Raw genomic sequence first — 18,891 nt, 5'->3', positions numbered from 1 at the left:
CAATATAAATTGTATTTCCTGACTTATTTTTTTTCCACTTTTTTTTTTTTTTCTGTCATTTACTGCAAGACACATGAAGGATCATTTTTAACAATGAAAAGTAAGGCAATGGCAGTGGTAGGGCTACTTATTAAGGCTCTTCTTGTGCTCTGTGCTCTCTGTAGTCAGCAAGCTGCAGAACGGGAGGTGCCCAGTGTGTGGGGACCTGGGTGTAACCTTTGGGAAGGCTGGCAGGTGACATGATGCTCCTTCCTCTGCTTCCCACTGCTGACTTCCAGCTTCAGAAGCCAGTGAAGCTTGGTTAACTGGATGCTTAATGAAAATTTTAGATTTCTGTACTGAAAATTTCCATTCATATCAGCCCATGAACAGAAACAGAGAGAAAGGAAAACAGAAGGCACGAAGAATTGAAGAACAAAGGAACATGAATCAGAAAAGCAGAAAGGAGCTAGTGGCAAGGAATGCTTATCTCCCTGAGGACAAATAAAAATACATAACTGTTTCCTTGATGTTGCTTTGCCATATAAACAATTAGTCTAGGAGCCATGTAAATGATGTATGACTACGAAAGAAAGTGAGTCAGTTTCTTCTGCCCTCCCTCTGCCCCTTTCTTGCTCTTTGCAGAACCATCTTTAGAATCTGAGACCTGGTCCGTGCCAAAAACAGAGAGAAAAAAAATAAAAGAAACCAAACCCTTAAAAGAAATGAAAAGGAAGGATAATCCCACATGATTACACTTTTGTTATTTCTCAAGTGTTAATCACAAAATGAAAAATGGTATTGTGTGTAATCGTAGATTTGTGTAAGTGCATGATGACATTTTGAATTACCTTTCCTGAAACACAAACTGTGGATGTCTCAGACGCAGCAGACATTCAGTGAATTGCAAAGCTTTAAAAATGACAGTCCTGGGGTTTTGATGGATTCTCTGTCTCCTGAAGTCTTGAAATTAAAGTCAATATTTTTCTGTATTTCCAACAGAAGTTAAAGACTAAATGCAGACATTATTGCACAGCGTACCTGGGCTTATATAGGTGTTTGACAAGATGATCACAGGGTGTCTTCGGGATTTGAGTTGTGAGGCTTGTTCGGAGACTTGCCGTGGTGCTGCAGTGTGTGAGGTGAACCATTCTTTGCATGCTTGGCCTTGTGCTTTTCTCATTTAACATTCTTCCTTATTTATTTTCTTACGTTTTCTTTTTTTTTTTTGTTGTTGCAGTTTCTCCAGCTGCACTCCCTTCCCGTGATTACCCTGCCTGCTCCAGCCAGTTCTGTGGTCTTCTCATCCCGTTTCCCTTCTCTGCCTGTGTGGTTTTAATCCCCTTTCCTCCTGCAAGACAGCCAGCAACCTTCTTTCACTTCCACCCATGCCCCGGGTTGTTTGTAGGCAGAGAGCTAGTAGTTCTGTTGGTGGTGTTGGTGTTTTATTACTTTAAGGAGAAAAGGGAGACAATTCACTTTACGTTATTTTTGCATTTGCGTTTTGGTTTGGTTCCCCCTTCGTGCAGCCCGCGGCTGTGGAGCAGCACCTGGTTCCTTCACAGTGGCGCGGCCTGGTCCCGGCCTCCTGTCAGACTGACTGGAGACGGAGCCAATGCCCCAAAAACCAGGCTGCCAAACACCCTGCATCGATGTTTTACACGTTCTTGGCCCATCAACAGCGACTGATCTGGCTTGGCTCAGCTAAAAAATGGACATCTTGAGCCCTTTCTTCCCAGAGTATTTCTCCTCCTTACAGTACTCGGTGGCCAACTGCTGGCGTAGCTGTAGCAGTGACAATGCCTGAAATGGTGTTTTGCAAGTGTGGCTCGACTTATCTGGTGGAAAACCAGCTTATAATATCTCTGTCTGTGCTGAGGGCTTTGTACTCTTGTGGCATGACTGCTTATTGTTGAACCACCAATGCATAAGAGCTAGTTTACCTTACAGATAATGTTATTTTTTTTCAAATAGAAAAATAGGTTAAAAATGTAAAGCACCACACAAATGCTAAGTATTGTTACAAAACGCAAAAATGATGATGATATAAAATTCTGTGAGAAAAGCCATGCAGAAATGCCTGTAGACCTAGGTTTTTATTCCTTTGCTTTTACAGAAAAAGACCCAAAATACTTATGCAATATTAATTCAGGATATACAGCAAATTGGCGTTTGGAAGCATTCAATTTTCTTCATAATTGTTCTCCATTCACTTGGCAGATTATCAGTAATTTCAGGGAATTAGAGATGCTCCTTTCAGAAGTTTCTAGTGAACTCTTTAGAATTGTCAAACAATGACAAACCTGCCACTTAGGCAGCAATTTTCCCTCTCACTGTCCTCGCACTAATGTTATATTGCTGTTTGGAAAGGCTAGACAAGCAAACTGCCGTGTAGTAAATCAGGAGAAATTTTTTTCAGCCTCATGCTGCTGAGTGAATTTTGATCCAAGATTTTTTTTTCACATGTTTTGTTCATGCAAAGACTTTTATCCTCCCATGTGGGTTTGGGAAGGTTGTTTTTTCTTGGTAGCAAGATTTGCAAAAGTATATTTTGCTAAAGAACTTAATACTATATTTTTGCAGATTAAGCTTTCATTTCTTTCGTAATCTCCAGATGAGTCCCACAGGCTAGTAATTTGAAGTGTACGATGTCCAGGTCTTCTGTTTCCATCTGCTGTAAAATGAAAAAGAGATTGTTTGACGTGGTTGTCTGTGGGATTCGGAGACCCAGTGGGGTGGGCTAGGTCCCCAGCTGCGGGTTTTGGAAGCGCTGAGCAGCATCTCTCTGCCTCTCCTGGCATTAGTGGGACAAGGGGACCAACTTCCCAGTGCTGCCCCTGTACCAACCACGAGTGGGGGCTGAGGACATCTGCATGTGGGATTAGGTTAGGGTTAGGGTTAGGGTGTTGGCTCCTGTTCCTTTCACTGTAACTGCTTCCAGCTCTGCTGCGGTGCTGCTGCTGTGGGGCGCAAAGCTCACAGAGGTGTCTAATTGCTTTTCTCTCCACCAGTATGGAAACAACAGAAATGACGAGCCTCGATCAGTGCATCGAGTCCAGGAGTTGTTTTTGGGATTGCCCAAGTGTTTCAGAGGAACGTGTGAGGCAGTTTGCTTTGGACAAAGGGTTTTGTTAATCTCAGAAAAATGCAAATATACCTGTTTGCTTTGTTTTAGTCTGCCCTTCGTTAGAAGTGCCATAGTAATCACACAAAAAGTACAATGATGCTTAGATTCCAAGAGCTTAGAAATGATAAAAACTGGACCTGCGTCTGAGAGCCCTTCCTCCATGAGCAGCCTTGCCAGCTGTTGGCTTTTTCCTGCTGAGGATGAGCACCTCTCCTAGAAATACTGTTATGGGGAGGCAGGGACAACCCTCCGCTATAGATGTGATTTCCCATACGTGCTTAGTCCTGGCTCCCCTTTTTAAATTTTTTGAAAAAGTCTGCATTTTGTACTTGTGTTATGTGACCAATCGATTTGTTTTCTCTGCTCCTAAATTTGAACTTTCAGTCTAAGACAAAGGGTGTTGGACATACTTTGGAAGTATTTTCAAATGTTTTAAAAATAAACAAATCCAAGCCCTTCTGAGGCACAAACTTGAACTATGTTATGAATTAATAACTTTTTAAGTAGCTTTACAAATTCCAGAGAAGAAACACAAGGCAATGAACTTACTCTCAAAAGCTATTTAGTTTCAAAAAACATGTGACAAATATTTTTAGTTTAAGTGACTATGCTTCATATTCAGTTAAAAATGCCAACTAAATGCAATGGGTATCTGTATGAATGCAGATTTACTTTTATTCTGTAGTGGACTTAAAAAACATCTGCATGAGTGGTTATAGGGTTCTCTGTTTTAAATAACCTTTTTTATTTGTAGTGATGAGCTAGTGTTATAGATACTGTTTTAAATGATACATTTTTTGACATCTGATATGGAATATTAAATATGCTAGCTCTCATAGTTGTTAAAATGCCTGCCTCTGCCCTCAGAGATTACATAAATATTAGGTAACTAAACAATAATCTATTTCTCTGCTCTCAGATGTTTTACATGAAATTCAATATAGCTACTTTTATTAAACAATAAAATATTTTTTAGTCAGAAGCACCACGTGTAATGTAAAAATACTGTAGTTTGGCAAAATATTTGTGAACAGTTTCTTACAGTGACTTTCAGATTTTGATCTAAGGGCTTCAAAAAACTTTCCTGCTAGAAGCACACAGACTCCTTGCTGCACGCTGCAGAGAAGCTGATGATCTGTGAGCCTGTAGATGTTCTACTTGCAGTCATCTGTGCATCTTCCCCTCGTGTATGCTGTGAGAGTCCAGGTGCTGTGTACAAACCTCATAAGGATACATGGACTGAAAAATCAATATGCTAGGGAGGTTGTAGCACCAGAAAGCTTTCTAAATTCTAATGTAAGGAAAAAAAAAGATACTGAGAATTGTTCCGTAAAATCCATCGTTCTCAGGTGGGTTAAAAAAATAACTGCATCAGTACAGGAGATGGCTCTTTTCTCCTGTGGCTTTCTTTTTGTGGTTATGCAAGATAACCATCTTCCTTTAAGGAGTGGAAAATAACTGAATTGCATTTCACAGAGCCTTTGTGGAGAACTTAAAAAAAAAAAAGAAAAAATAACAGCGATTTTTACTTTTGGTTGTAGCAGCAGCATCTTGCAGGTGTGCAGCTACATGCTGGGTAGGGGAATCCTGCCTGGTCACCACGGTGCTCTTGCAGCTGTCCTTCACCTACTGACCGTGACATCTATGAGCAGCCTAGTGTGCTCTCCTGCGGAAAGGTAGCTCCTCCCTTACCCTGGTGGCGGTTGGATGGATAGTGACCCTTCCGTGTTCCTGTCTCACTTGTGGATATGTTTTCTTGTAGACTGAGGTTGTTTGCTGTGATGCTGTGGGGTGCCTGCCATGCAGGGAGGTGGGTGCCCAGCCACGTACCAGCTGTCCTTACCGAACCTTGCAAGGACTAAAGGCCCTGATGAGCTGGGGATCTTTTTCTTCCATCGTTTCTCTTCTGTCCATAGAATTGTAGAGCTTTTGTCAGCTTTGTTGCCAGCCCATGGACAGGCATTAGGCTGTATTTCTGCAGGGATGCCTTGGAGAGAGTGGTGCATTGTAGGAGGAGCACGAGGCACTTAACTGGGTGCAGGTGGCAGATCAGTTGTAACAGCATTTTTCTTCTGCTCTGTGGAAAATGCAATGTGTTGGAGTGGCTTTGCAGACTACTTTTGTCCAGCAAGCTACTGGCAGTGTGTTTTCTGGGTATCCTGTCCTGGGCTATTAATTTTCCTTTGAATCTGATGGGATTCCTCTTGTTCAAGCATAGGCCTCCAATTATTCATACTAGTGGAAGAGGACTAAGTCATGTACAGTGACTGTCCCCTCCTTTTCTCATCTCAATGTATCAATGCATTTTGGGTTGCAGAACAATAAAAACCTCATTAACCACCTTTGAAGAATGAAAAATGCTTAATAGTATAAAATTAGTAATATTCATAATCATTTCTTAGTAATAATTGTAAAATAAAATGCGCCTGCCTTATGTCCCCTTTCTCTGTGAAGATAATCCCAAATTGTAGTAGCGCATTATAGAATGATACAAGGAGTGAGGCTGGTGGTGTGGAGACAGCTTGGAAAAGTTAGCTGCTGGGAGCCTGACAAATTCTGGCATGATGTACGTACCATAGTATTGCAGTAAATATCTTCTGTTAGTTCTGGCTAAAACTGTATCTCCACTAAGAAAGCCGATCTTCATCTCTGGGCTAGAACCAATCACAAATGGTGATGAAAATTGGCAACGGTAAGCCTGAAAAGTCATTGATCCAAAAATTCACAAACCGTCTTTCATGTAGCGAGATTTCTTTTTGAACTCAGCTGAGCTTCTTCTTATTTGCTTATTCTTAGTTTTGAACTTTTAGGAATAATTTTGACTCTCTTCAGCCTTAGCAGTGTGACATAAAAAAAGAAGCGAGAGCTGCGTAATTAGGCATGCAGTGTAACCACGTGCTTCCAGGGCTGTAAAAGGGAGGAGGGGGAAATGTTGCTAAAGGGGTGGTGGGTTTTCTGCATTTCCAGAAGAGACCGATTCAGGCTCCCTGAAGTTGTGAGGGGTTTGGTGAAGTACATATAAATACAGGTAGGGTTGTTCAACTTCAAGCAGCAGCTGGGTCTCCTACCACTCATTAAGCTTGGTTTTAAGAAAGAAGGAGATACAGTTTATTAGTATAATCTGCTTCTAGTAGGGCAGAAGAATTAAAGATGTCTGTTGGTCCGTCACCCCTTGGAGAGCAGCAGATGTTCCATTTTATTGTCCCATTGTGGGCATTATCTAAACAATTTAACTAACAACTTCCAGTGTAGTCTAAATTGCCTTACTCCCTATTTGGCTACTGGGAACACCAGAGGTTTTTGCAGAACGTGATCTTTAACCTTGAGAGCTAATGAGAAGATTTCAGCGCCTTGTACTGATAGCTGGAGCATCTTATTCCCCACTCAGGTAATCGGAAAGAGCTTGTTCTGACGCCAACAGGTTTGTGTTGTCCCCTGTTGCCTCTCACAGCTTCCCAGCCCGCCCTCTGACCTACCTGGCCAGGGACAGCATCGCATCTCCTTGCACAGAGCTGTGCTGTCTGCCCTCCGTGTCGTGGGCACGGCAGCCCCACTGCTGCGCATCCCAAGCCGATGAGGGCTGGGGGCATTTCATCTCGTTCGTTAAACACGCAAATACTTGATTCGTCTTTGGGGATTCGGCTTGATGCTTGTAGCTGAATGATGGAAAATAGAGCTCTTACCTCGAGATCTTCATGCCCTGTGCTTTGCCTCTGAGCTGTGTTAGTCCCCATGTGCAGAAGAGCCTTCTGCTAAAAATTATTTGTCAGAGCGTGTGGGGTGACAGGACGTGGTCTTTTCCTAGCTCTTTTGCTCATCTTGGTCACCAGCAGCAGAAACGAGCTCAGTGAAATATTAACTCACAGGGATTTGATAACACTTTAAATGAGAGCGCGTTTCTTGAGTTCCAACATGTTTCTAATAATCCCAGTAAATATTTCTGTCACGGAAACAAGAACAAGTGCCATTAAAATTACAGAAGCTGTTAGTCATTTTTAATAGTTGTTCAGGACCGTGTACACTCTATCTTGTTGTAGAAGTTAGTTGTATTTTTTTTTGGCCATGTGAGAAACTCAGGAGCGTGCAGTAGAATATATTCCTTCCCACACCTTCTTTTTTCTTTATACTCTATGCATGCAGATATGAAAATGTATGTACAGATCATTTCTGACAAAAAAAATCTTCTAAATTATTATATTAAAGTTTTTTTGGTTGTCATAACTATCATGCTTCAATTAGAAGTATGTCTAAAACATTTCTGTAATGAAGCTATGTGGATTTTGGGCAACACAGGTTCAGCTCCACCTCCAGGTGTTGATACCCCAAACCTGTTGCCTTCTGCTGCCTCACAGTGGCCTGTGAGCTGGATGTGAGCGTTCATTTTCATGTCTTAAATAACCTTAACTGGGTTTTTGACAATTTTGGAACTTCTCTGGAGTGAAGCAAGGCCGGAGATGGCCGTGCTCACCCTGGGCTATATATATTTAATTTAATTTAATTAATTAATTAATTAATTTTTTAACCAATCCAGAAGGGTTTTTGTTTACTTTTTACCTAAGCCCCAGCAGAAATGCTGTAGGTTTTCATTCCTCGCTGTGTGCAGTGCTGTTTGCCCTGGACAGTGTTGATGGGTAAGATTTCCTTTGCCAGCTGTGTGGGTCAGGGCAGGAGCCCCAGCAGTGCTGCTGATGAGCAGCGATGATGCTCCTCAGCCCTCGGGGCCATGCAGACCTTTATGGTTTTACAGCTGACTTTACAGGAAAGTCGTGTAGCTCCATAAATCAGGAGCAAGAGTGCTGCACGAGGTTCTGATGGAGAGTAAGGTGGGGGAGAGATTCCCGTTCCAGCTTTGTAAGGATTTGTGTAACAAGAAGTCCCCTGCTAATTACACACACACACGCTGAATTACAATTAAGCATATCTAACTCTGGTACCTGGATACGATCCACATACGAATTTCCACCTCACACGGGAGGTGATGTATGAGGCTGTGTCAGCAACAGATGTTGAAAGTTTGATTTAAGAGGAAGTCAGAAATGGATACAGACTAAAGAAGCTGACAGGTAGTTTTGAACCCCTAATACCTTGCGCTGCGGCGCAGCGGCACTTTCTGCCCACCCCTTTCACTCCTCACATAAAAGCACAGCGGTGACCTGGGGACCAGACGGAGGAGGTGATGGCACGGGGGCGACCACAGCAGGTTTTCTCTGGTTGAAACTCACTAATGAAAGAACCATAATGTGTAGTATACACATTATTATCATTCTTGGTTCTTCCTAATTGAGTTCTTCAAGTTACAATCTAAATCCTGTTGTTGCATCTCTATTTTTTCCTTTTCTCCAGGAAAAATTTGCAGACTTCCTCCTCTAAGTGAGCCTTTCCAAGCCTACCACAAGCACTTATACCACGAGCAATACACAGTTTTCCCATCATTGTATTATGTGATGGGAAATTTTAGCACTCAGTTTTAGGGGATTTTTCAAAGCTGTGGCAAGAATAATACCTGCCAACCTTCTTGGCATTATCAACTCAAACTAGCTAGGAATTTGCTCCCGTCTCTGCACACCCTTGTCTGCACCACAAAATGAGTTTTGAATGAAGATGCAAAACCCCAGTACCTTCAATAGAAAATAACTATAACTAAAAATCAGTCAGAATCTTATTGTGTAGGGTTGTTCACTGATGTCAGCAGAAGTAAAGTTGACTACAATACTTCTACTCTCACACAAGTGCTTGAAGAAGTAATGAACAGAATTTGGCAATAATTTGTAACATCTTGGGGGCTGTAAGTGCATTTTTCCTAGATCTGCAGCAATGGTGTGAAAATGGGTGAAAAGGTAATCCAGAACAATTTAAAGAAATCCACAATGAATGTACCCAAAAAACTGAGACTGCAGCTCATTAAAACATACTAAAACGTAATTTTTGACAGAGATGAGTAGAGCATTTGTAAGATCTGACATTTTTGTCTTTTCTTTTGGCATGCAAAGACATTTGCATTTTAGAAAAAAGCCCAGAGAAAGGAGATGGAAAGAGTGTACATAATTAAATTTTAATTTCAGTTTTAAAGATCTTTCCCTAATTAGCTTTAAAAGTCAGTGTCTAAGTAAATTGAGTTTCAAGGTGCAATCATTTTTTTTCCTCCCTGGATCTTAGTATTCAAAAGTAAGTAGAAAGGATACTAGAGAAAGAAAGAAGACTGTTATTTTACAGGCCTTTCAAGATAAGGATTTAACATCACCTCATTATTAAAATATCTGTGGCAGGTTGATGTTTTCTTGTTTTTAAATTTTATAGTCATTGAGCAGGCATGGAAGGGAAAACTGAAAACTTAGGTTCTACTAGAAGAAAATTAAAGTGATATTAAGTAGGTAAGGATTTTTGTCTCTTCTGCTATATAAGACTTTTTTGATGGATTGGTTGCTTTCTTTTTAATGTCATCAATTCTTCCAGACATGATGACATTTCTACATTTGTATGGGTGTTTTCTGAACAGGTTAAGACCAGAATAATATTTACAAAAATGAACGCCAACAGAGAGTTAAGAGAAGGCAGAGGTGAAGTTGTGTATTCCTTAGCACCGAGCAATGGTTATGACCATGGGAAATGCTGTAATTGTATGTGACACATGAAAGGAAAGATAGGTTTTTAAGTGAAGGGGAGATAACTCATAACAGAAGTATCAGCTTGGGAAAATAATAATAATACAAATTGAGAAGAAGAAATACATATATATATATATATATATATTTTAAAGATTTTGACCAAATAGTATTCTCTTTGGGAAATGCTGTAAATTCTTTTACAGAATCATATCATAGTTATGTAAAAGAGGACTGGATTCTGTAGGAGAGAAAAACATTGCTCTGTGCCATGAAGAGACAGTTAGGGGTGTATATATACGCTTTTCCTTTGCTGTCATGTCTGAAAATATGTTTCTGTAAAGGTCTGTATCTGGTAACGTGTGGCCACGTAGTTCTACCATTTTGCATCCTCCCAGTAGTCCTCCCTGTATTGCACGCCTGAGTTACCCTTTGAGGAAAGATGGCATAGTTGTACAGCGTGTAGGTCTTTACCTCCTGGAACTGCTTATATTTTTGTTATATTTTTCTTTTTTAATTCTAGATGCCTACTTTTGATTTGCACTGTATTGTTAATCTTGAATAGAAGTGCTGATTTATATTCATTGCTGTTAGGGTTTAATGCAGTCTGTAGCAAAGTTCACCATCAGTTATTTTTTTGTTCTCTGACTCATTTTCTTCTATGTGAAGAGAAAAAGCATTGAAAACCTTTGTAGCAGGTCAGTTTGCAACAGCCTCAACGTTCTGTGGAAGTTATCATCATCTTGTCTCTAGAGGCTTGCAGGAATGAAAGCTGATCAGATTTGGGGGATTTGAGGTTTTGAAGGTCATAAGAGATGTTTTTCTCTCACTGTGTCCAGCTGAGTGGAACAAGGAGCTGGACTGGACCTACTGAAATTTGAACCATCGCTGTAGGAACTGTGCTGGTGTGTGAAACTCAAGGCTAATCTAAATATTTTTAACAGGTATTTCAGTTAAATATTGATGAAGTCTTAGCTTGTAGTTTTAAATACTTCAGGCTTAAAGAAGCAGTCCTGCTGTCCTCAGCCCCAGCATGGACCCGAACTCATCCTTCATCTTGAAGGCCAATGAGGATTTGGGTGGTAGGATGAACCAGATGGGTGACACAAGCAGTAAAACTGTTGAATCTCTTTCTCCTGGCCCCTGACCAGTTTTTTGATGCTGAGGTAGGATCTCTGCATCTCTCTGCATCTGAGGTAGGATTTCTCTTACATGTATGACAGAACTCGACGTACCTACAATGTACATCCAGGCTCGCTTCAAGAAACTCTGTCTAACCTGAGAAACTTCCTTGCTGAAACCTACTCTTTCCCACAGAGTTTTTTTGGTTTTACTGAATCATCATTTTCCCAGAGAAAGCTCTTGAGTGTGTGGGGGGAAGAAAAAAATAATAATAAAAAATCCTGTTTGGGTCTGCTCCTCAGTCTTGGGCCTGATAGCCTGTTTGAGGTGGCCAAAAATGACCTTAAGCCCATTTTTCATGTCTTAAAATTCACTGCATGCCAAACTGCAAGCTGCCAGTGATCGTGAGGAGCTGAAACATCAGCTGAAATCTTCACAGTGAAAAATTGTCCGTGCTACGCATCTTTTTCTAGTCATACCCTCTAAGCTGCTGTCTGAGAGGAAATTGATATGGGAACATATATATATGCTCCCCTCTGAAAGACCAGCAGCCTTCGCGTGGCATGGCTGCAGGCGGGGCGAGGCAGTCAGCTTTATGGATGAAATTTGCCAGATCCTCTCACGCTTTTGCTCGCGAGCACGTTTGAAAATCAGAAAAGGTGATGACCCTTTTAAAATAAAAATGGAATTGCTGGCAGGAAGGAAAGGTACAACTCTGTGTTCTTAGCGTTTAAAGATGGTTATAAAATGTATATTGGCTGTTTTTATAATTTATAGTGAAACTGCTGTTGCTTTTAATAAAATGAGACTTCCAGTCAGAGTTTCTTGATTATGAATGTGGGCATTTTGTTACCCAGCTTGGATTTATCCTACAAATAACCATTTTCTAACATAACTGTGGCCATATACATAACTTAATGGGATTCTCTGTCACACATAATTCTTTCTCAACTTCTAGGGGTTGGACTTGTTGCTGAATACTTAAAGTCCTTGAATAAGGCTCAAGAACTGAGTTAGTGACGACTTTCATGATTTTTAATTTAATTTTTCCTTAATTCTTAGACTTTTAAAACTTCCTGTAATTCATTATTAGATTTACCATTTCAAGTGCTTATTTAAAAGGCACCTTAGCTGCTGAAGCAAATCAATATTTACAGTGCATTAGTGCCACAGAGAATTTGAAGCCTTGTGATTAGAGTTCATTGCTGTTTTATCCAGTCTTCAAAGAAACCCCAGACTTCAAACACTATCAGCCATCATCCTGAAATCAGTGACATTGCATTGGTCCCATGCGTACTTCATCTTGTGGTTTAATTATTAAGTTTCTTTCCTTTGATTTTCCTTTTAATATTTCAAAGTATATCGTCTTCAAATCTATAAATTTAAGGAAACCTGAAGATTGTAACCACCAATATATTGGTAGAAAAATCTGTTCAATGTATTCTTTTTTGTTGTTGTTCTAATGGACTGTATGGAAACTGAGCTAGAGCAGTCTCTCAGAATAGAATTGGAGAGAGGAATACAGGAGATGGTATTTATCAGTTGTGGTTAACGCAGCATGAATAAGATTTAATTCCTGGATCAATACCTGGTGAAGTATTGTCCATTGCCAAGGACCATGCCCTAGAGCTCCACATACTTGTCCCATTCCAGTGATAAAAAATAAAAATAAAAATTACCAACCCCAAAGTTCTAATTTAACTTAGAAATGCATAGATCTAGCACACCCAAACGATTATCTTTTATAATTCACTTTCTTGTGAAGTTTGGTTAGTAACGCAAGTTACATTTCCTTGTACATGGAGCCATTTTCATAAGGAGTGATTAGAGCTGATCAAGTTGTATCTTTGTATTAACAAAACAATGTTCTTTTGGGGGTTCGGAGAAATGTTCAATAAATGTCTGAAAGTACCTCAGTAGCTAACCTTAATAAAATGAGATGGGTCATATTAAAAGTGGCTCAGCAGCAAATAAATTTTTTAGAGAAACATCTCACATTGATGTTTTCTCTGGGAAATTAATATTTGGAAATTCTGTTGCATAATTAATTTTCTGTGTTGTGAAAAGTCTCTGACACTTAGCATGGTTCAAACTGTGATGTTTTACCTACAAAGAAAAAGGCAATGCAGTGATAATTGCTCTCTCCTCTCCAGAAGTGCTGACTTGAGTTCCATTTTCTTCCCTTTATTTCTTTGTTGGCAATTCAGCTTCTCCTCTTACAGAAGTTCACTGAACTGAACTTTTGTTTTGTCAAGTAATTTGAAGAAAGAGTGTAAAAATACAAGAACATTTTGCTATCGCCATGCTTATATATAGATGTATGAGCATAAGGAGCAAGTGAACTCATGTTTGAAAATGATAATTCCCTGTTGTATGGAGGGTGGGTAGCTAAGGCAAACGGGATAATATGCATGCGCTGCTGCTTGGAACAAATATAGATTGGTATTTTTCTTAAGTGGCACCACTCATGCTACAGACCCACTTTCTTGACCAGGCTAATCCAATAAATGAGTGTCCGTTCGGAGCGAAGGCAGCAGCACAGACACTGCTGTTAATGGGTCACTTCATTATGCTTTGTGGTGCTGTTGCCTGTGACCACAGCTGTGGCACCTTTGTTATATAGATCTCTGGTGATTTGCTAGTGTACTTTTATTATGTTTATCATCTAGCGGGAAATGAGGGGCTTTGCTTTCAGCTGCTTCATAAAACTTGAAGTAGTTGAAGACAAGGCAATCAAAGAAAAACCCTCTGTTATGTGTTTTGTGAGTATATACTGAGTAATCACATTCTAAGTAGAGTTGACTCAGACCATAAATACTTTTCTGCATAATTAACGTGATCTTTCCTGAAATATTCTTTTAATTACTTCTTGTTCCACTATACTCTCGTATATACATATTAATAAAAGAAAAAAAAAATCTTTGCTGGAAATTAACTCTTATGAATGTCTTTGTTATGAAAATGAAAAAAAAAAGAATTTTCAAAGGGAAGAGAAATAGTACAGTGTTAGTGGGAAAAACATTAATTAATTCTCTGTTATTCTAATTTACCAGATTGGACATGAAATAGAATGACTGTTCTGGTGTTTTGTCGTGTACCACTTGTGCATATCTCAGCAGCACGAGTCCTGGTTGTTCCAAAAAGCTCCTTGCACATTTATTTTCTCTGTGTGGCATGACCTGCTATATTTCTCAGTGTCTTTATAATGCCATACAAAATAAGATTTTGTATTTTCATGTTGTTCTATGTAGCTTTAACATAATGATATTGTAAAGCTTAAGAGTAGTCAGTTATCCAACTGCTGTCATTGTGTTTTCTGGCTGGTATTGTGACATGTGAACCTTCAGCTTCTTCAGGAAGTGTTTCATCATGGCATTAAAAAGTAGTCCTGGTATCATTCTCAGATGTTGGCCAGTGTGCCTTCCCCACTGACTCTGCTTGCTCATGTGCCATAGTTTTCACCTTTTCCTTTTTCACTTTGCATTCAAGGTTCTCAGTGCAGCAGTAAAGAGAAATAAGACTGATAAATCACATCACCTCCATTCGGGTGTTGAGTGGGAGAGTGCTAAGAGGTCGCAAATGCAGGCAATGAAACTTCTGTTTGGGCACGAAGACTGTAGATGTGTGGGTATTTGCTGTAGGATAATACATGAAATTGGAAAAATTAAGTTGTATTTCAAGAGAAACTAACTTTAATGTGCCATCAAAGTTTCCAGACCTGATTTGACCTCCACATATATTAAAAAACCCTATCTCTTTCCAACTGGTCTACCTGCCTGATGCACCATTTATTACTAATGAAATATTTTTCTCCTGTCAGTCATGCCAGCTGGAAAGCTAAGGGAATCCAGGTAAATCAACACAGACCTTCCAGACACAGTCAGGAGAAGGAATAATGCAGAACAGAAACCAGTCACTTCCATAAGTTCTAAGAAAGGCATGGAGAGTGTATTTTCCAAGGAGAGGAGCTGCCTTTCCCTGCAGAGGCTGCTGTGCCACCCCTTGCAAGCACGCTCTGGCTGGCAGTGCCCACACTGGGAAGCGTGGTCCTAGTCCACTTCTTGTTTTGGCATCAGGCTCTTTAGACCTTTGGCTACTTGTCCTTTAAAATAGCTTTAAGTCGCCTTAGTTGGTTGCTCAAGCTTATGCTGTTCTTTTGTTTTAATGTTACACAACAACCGACAGATGGTAGCGATACCATGTTTGTAGTTATAAAGCCAAAGAGCTGTACAAGGTTAAAAGAATGATGTTTGGCCCTTGTTTTCTTCTCATGTGGTCAAGCAGCAAGGCTGTGGTTTTAAAGGAAACAGACCTTGTCCTTGAGGAACTATGCTGAGGTCAATAACTGGTTACCCTGCAAAACCACATTTGGTCAAAACCACCCATCCAGAGCTTGAAAAAATATTTTTTCCTATGTGAAAAACATTTTAAATCTAGTCAGAGTTTATTTACTGTCTCTTTCGTTTTTCAGATATGCCTCTTCATGTACGGCGGAGTAGTGACCCTGCACTGATTGGCCTCTCAACATCTGTAAGTGATACAAATTTTTCTTCAGAAGAACCTTCACGGAAAAACCCTACAAGGTGGTCCACAACAGCAGGCTTCCTCAAGCAGAACACCCCTGGCGTACCCACTACTCATGAAAGAAAGGTATATTTCTTTTCACCTCTACATTCAATAAATGAGAAACGTGCATGCATCTTCACTTGTTTTGTCCTCTCATCTACTCCAGGTTTAAACCTTTGTTTTCAGACCTTGTCCAACAAACCACATTATCAACAGAACACTGTGCCAGTCACATGCGTACCTTCTTCTTAGCAAGTCCTCAGTGGCACCCACAGCAGGTGTTACAAATGTTTAATTTTGCCATTAAGTGCCATTGAAGCTCTGATTACTCATTACTCTGTTAAGCAGGGCCTAAATACTGTCACACATTTTCTTGGAATGCAAATAGGCAGTTTCTATAATGACTTCTTCTATCTCCGCAGAAGTCCTAATGTCAATGAATAATCTGCATGCCTACAGCCATTCTGGCTCTGTCTTTCTGACATAGCAATGCTAGTTTTCATTTTCTGAGGCACTAGTCAAGTAATACAAAGCAAAAATTGCAAATGCTGTATTATTTGCTTTCATTTTTTTTTTCATTTTTTCAATATGATTTCAGTATCTCTACCTGAATTGCTTTACTAGCTGGAGAAGTCAGTAGGAAGCACTCTCCTCAGTGCATTATTGGAAAAAAAAAGAAGCTGTAAGAAAGATTCCCTTTTGTGCAGCTCCCTACATTGCCCAACATTGTGATGGTAACATAAAAACAAACTGAAAAGGATTTTTTTTTCCAACAGAAAGTTGCCCTACAGAAAGTTGCACTTTCAGTTGCCATTCTGACTGCACAGCATAAGATTCTATCAGAAAACAGGCAGCTTATTACAGTTTTTTTTCTTTATTGTTATTAATTCTGTGTAGTATAAACACAAGCTAAAAAGATGCAGCTAGAACTCCCAAACCCCAAATAAAGAAATCTTTACATGCTGCTAAAGAAGTCACCTATCTCCCATGGGTTTTTAGTTACTTCAAAAATATCATTAAAGACACAGTGCTCATAGGCATTAAAGTCCGCATTCTTAGAGAGTTTTCAGTTTAACCTTGTACCTTTAGGTCTCTGCTTGATCAGGATTTCAGGTAGGTGAAGGTATATATTCTGTCACTTGTGCTGGTGCAGTATAGAAGTGTGTGTTGTTTTGAAAAGTATTTTACAGTATTCTGATTTGGAGAAGAAAAGTGATAATCTAATCCCTCTGAAGTGTTAACATTTTCATTTAATTTTTCTGAAATCATAATGAGACTGTACTTCATTACTCCACAAGCATGAATGTAGAGGGCCGTACATAAATAGCATAGTCAGATTTGAGTGTGCGAAGTTAGCAGAAATTGGAGAGAATTGAACAGCAGCTGATCTTTCACACTAGTCTTCTTGCATCATTAGTTGTTCATCATGTATTTGCTCTTGATTTTCATAAAAATATTTGCTGTCTACTGGAGCACGGTGACTGAAATGGAAAGGAATTCATATGATCTCATGTAGTGATGGGAAGGTAGGCACAAGAGAACATTAAATCAAGAAGATGGTTTAGAACTAATGTAGGTTAGCTAGTGCTACAGATGTTGTTAATTTCCTTTACTCTTTTTTATTTTATACACTGTATGCATTAATCCTTCAAATAGAGCAGATCTATTTTTAACAGATAAGATGCAGTAAACAACTGCAATTGAATAATAATTGCTTGTGCAACATATGTTGTGAATTAATACTTAGTTAATTTGTGCTAGATTGTTTATTTCTGTTGTCAGCATCTTGATTCTGTCATGTGAGTCAAGATTTCATAGTGAATCCTATTGCTCATAGGAATTGATGTTAATAATTCTCCTTTCTTGCTCAAATATGAGCAACAGTTTAATTTGTGTTATCATTCTAAAAGGTGCATTTTTGAAGTTCTCTATCACTTACAAAAGTACTAACACTGAATTTTTGTGAATGTGTTCAGGTTATTTGAACTACAGCAACTCCTCACCATTATTGTTTTCTTCAGCTACTCAGATAACAAGAAGAGATGGCTGTGCTTTGTTCCAGACTATTTCATTGATTATAGATGACACGGACATTTCAAGCAAAGCAATGAGAACAATCTTAATTTTCTGCTCTGTGCATTGGGCTTGAGCACCCATATATCTTTTGTGGGCGGTTGGCACTACGTAATGTTTTCACTGCAGTTCCCTCTCTTGACAGCACAAGAACATATGTTCTTGGGCTGAAATTCGCAGCACAGTTGTAGATTAGCAACTTTACCCCAGCAATATCTGTATGTCTCTTGCAGAAACAAGAAAAGGGTTTCTGGGAGAGTTGCCAAAAGCTTCATCCACCTACTGACTCTAAGAAGTGACATTACTTTCAGCCCGTCACCTCCAAAGAGAAATAATTGACAGGTAGAAACCCTGTCCAATTTTTAGAGGAATTAGCAAAGGGAGGCTGCATGTATCTGGCAGAAGGGATTTATTTCTCAGGGGCAAGTGAGAGAAGACTCATTGGTGTTTATTTCATTTTGGGTAAGAACAATTTGGAATGGCAGGAAAATGGGCAGATGCTCAAGATTAGATGAAATGAAGGGGGTGGGAGTGCTGCCATGCACTGAAGGCTGTGAAGAGCCAGGACATATGCCAGTAGTTCTGGGCAAATAAAAAGGGAAAAGGGCACCTGGAAAGAGGAAAAATGTGGGAGGTTTGAAGGATCCCATTGAAAAAATAGTAGTGCCTTTAGGTATTAGGGTGGAACTGAGCTCTCGTTTGTTCTTCGTATCACTTCATTGTAAAGAAACATGTTTGTAGTCATGATGTCCCAGTACACCGTGCTTCCTTAGAAGTGGAATGTCGACCTTTTCTGTCGCTCACCTGTATTTAGGTCTTTTAAGAGCAGCTTGAAACCAGATGTTGATGTTCTCTGTCCCAAAGTACTTATGTATTTGAAAAATTATCATTATTCTTGATTATTTAAAAATTACTGTTCTGTTGGTGACTGTACTCAGATAGGTAGTTCCTGACCTCTTCCTTCTATGGCCTTGTCCTGAGTGGTCTCAACCGAAAGATTAGGGCTCCTCATCTGTGCAGACATTCGCAAAGTTGGCTCATGATTATCAACCACTTTCTTAGGTAAATTCTCTTCTCAAGATTCTTTTAAAACTAAATATTAAAATCACTCTCAAATACATTTTTGTGTGTGAGACATATCCATATTCCATAATGATTCAAGGCTTGACTTAATCACGTCTCTTGTTTCCTTGAGCCATTCTAATGAAACAAGAAATCTCTTAGTAAAAATATCTTCGCAGAGGCCTGCAGTAATACCTGATTTGCAAGCTGTAATTTTGTTTGAATTGTATTGAACTGTACAGTTCAACAGATTGTATGCAGCTGAAGTGTACCACGTGTCGTTCCTACCATCACAGTAAAATGTTTTTTGATATTGCTGTTTTCTGAATAACCATTAATTTGGATCACAATCTTAATAAT

General features: G+C 39.5%; 1 protein-coding gene across 12 annotated transcripts in view; it reads left to right on the top strand.

Annotated features, from left to right (window-relative positions):
- Nucleotides 1-18,891, top strand: part of PARD3 (par-3 family cell polarity regulator) — a 448,908-nt gene that overhangs the window by 161,396 nt on the left and 268,621 nt on the right. For all 12 annotated transcript variants that reach the window (XM_083826068.1, XM_083826067.1, XM_083826066.1 and 9 more), the window contains one exon: nucleotides 15,302-15,480. In XM_083826068.1, coding sequence (XP_083682194.1) covers nucleotides 15,302-15,480 — 179 coding nt within the window. The remainder of the gene's footprint in view (nucleotides 1-15,301; nucleotides 15,481-18,891) is intronic.

Source organism: Anser anser (genome assembly GCF_964211835.1).
Source record: "Anser anser genome assembly, chromosome: 2".
Taxonomy (NCBI): domain Eukaryota; kingdom Metazoa; phylum Chordata; class Aves; order Anseriformes; family Anatidae; genus Anser; species Anser anser.
The sequence above is the reverse complement of the archived record's forward strand: the minus strand, read 5'-3'. Positions and strand labels throughout refer to the sequence as shown.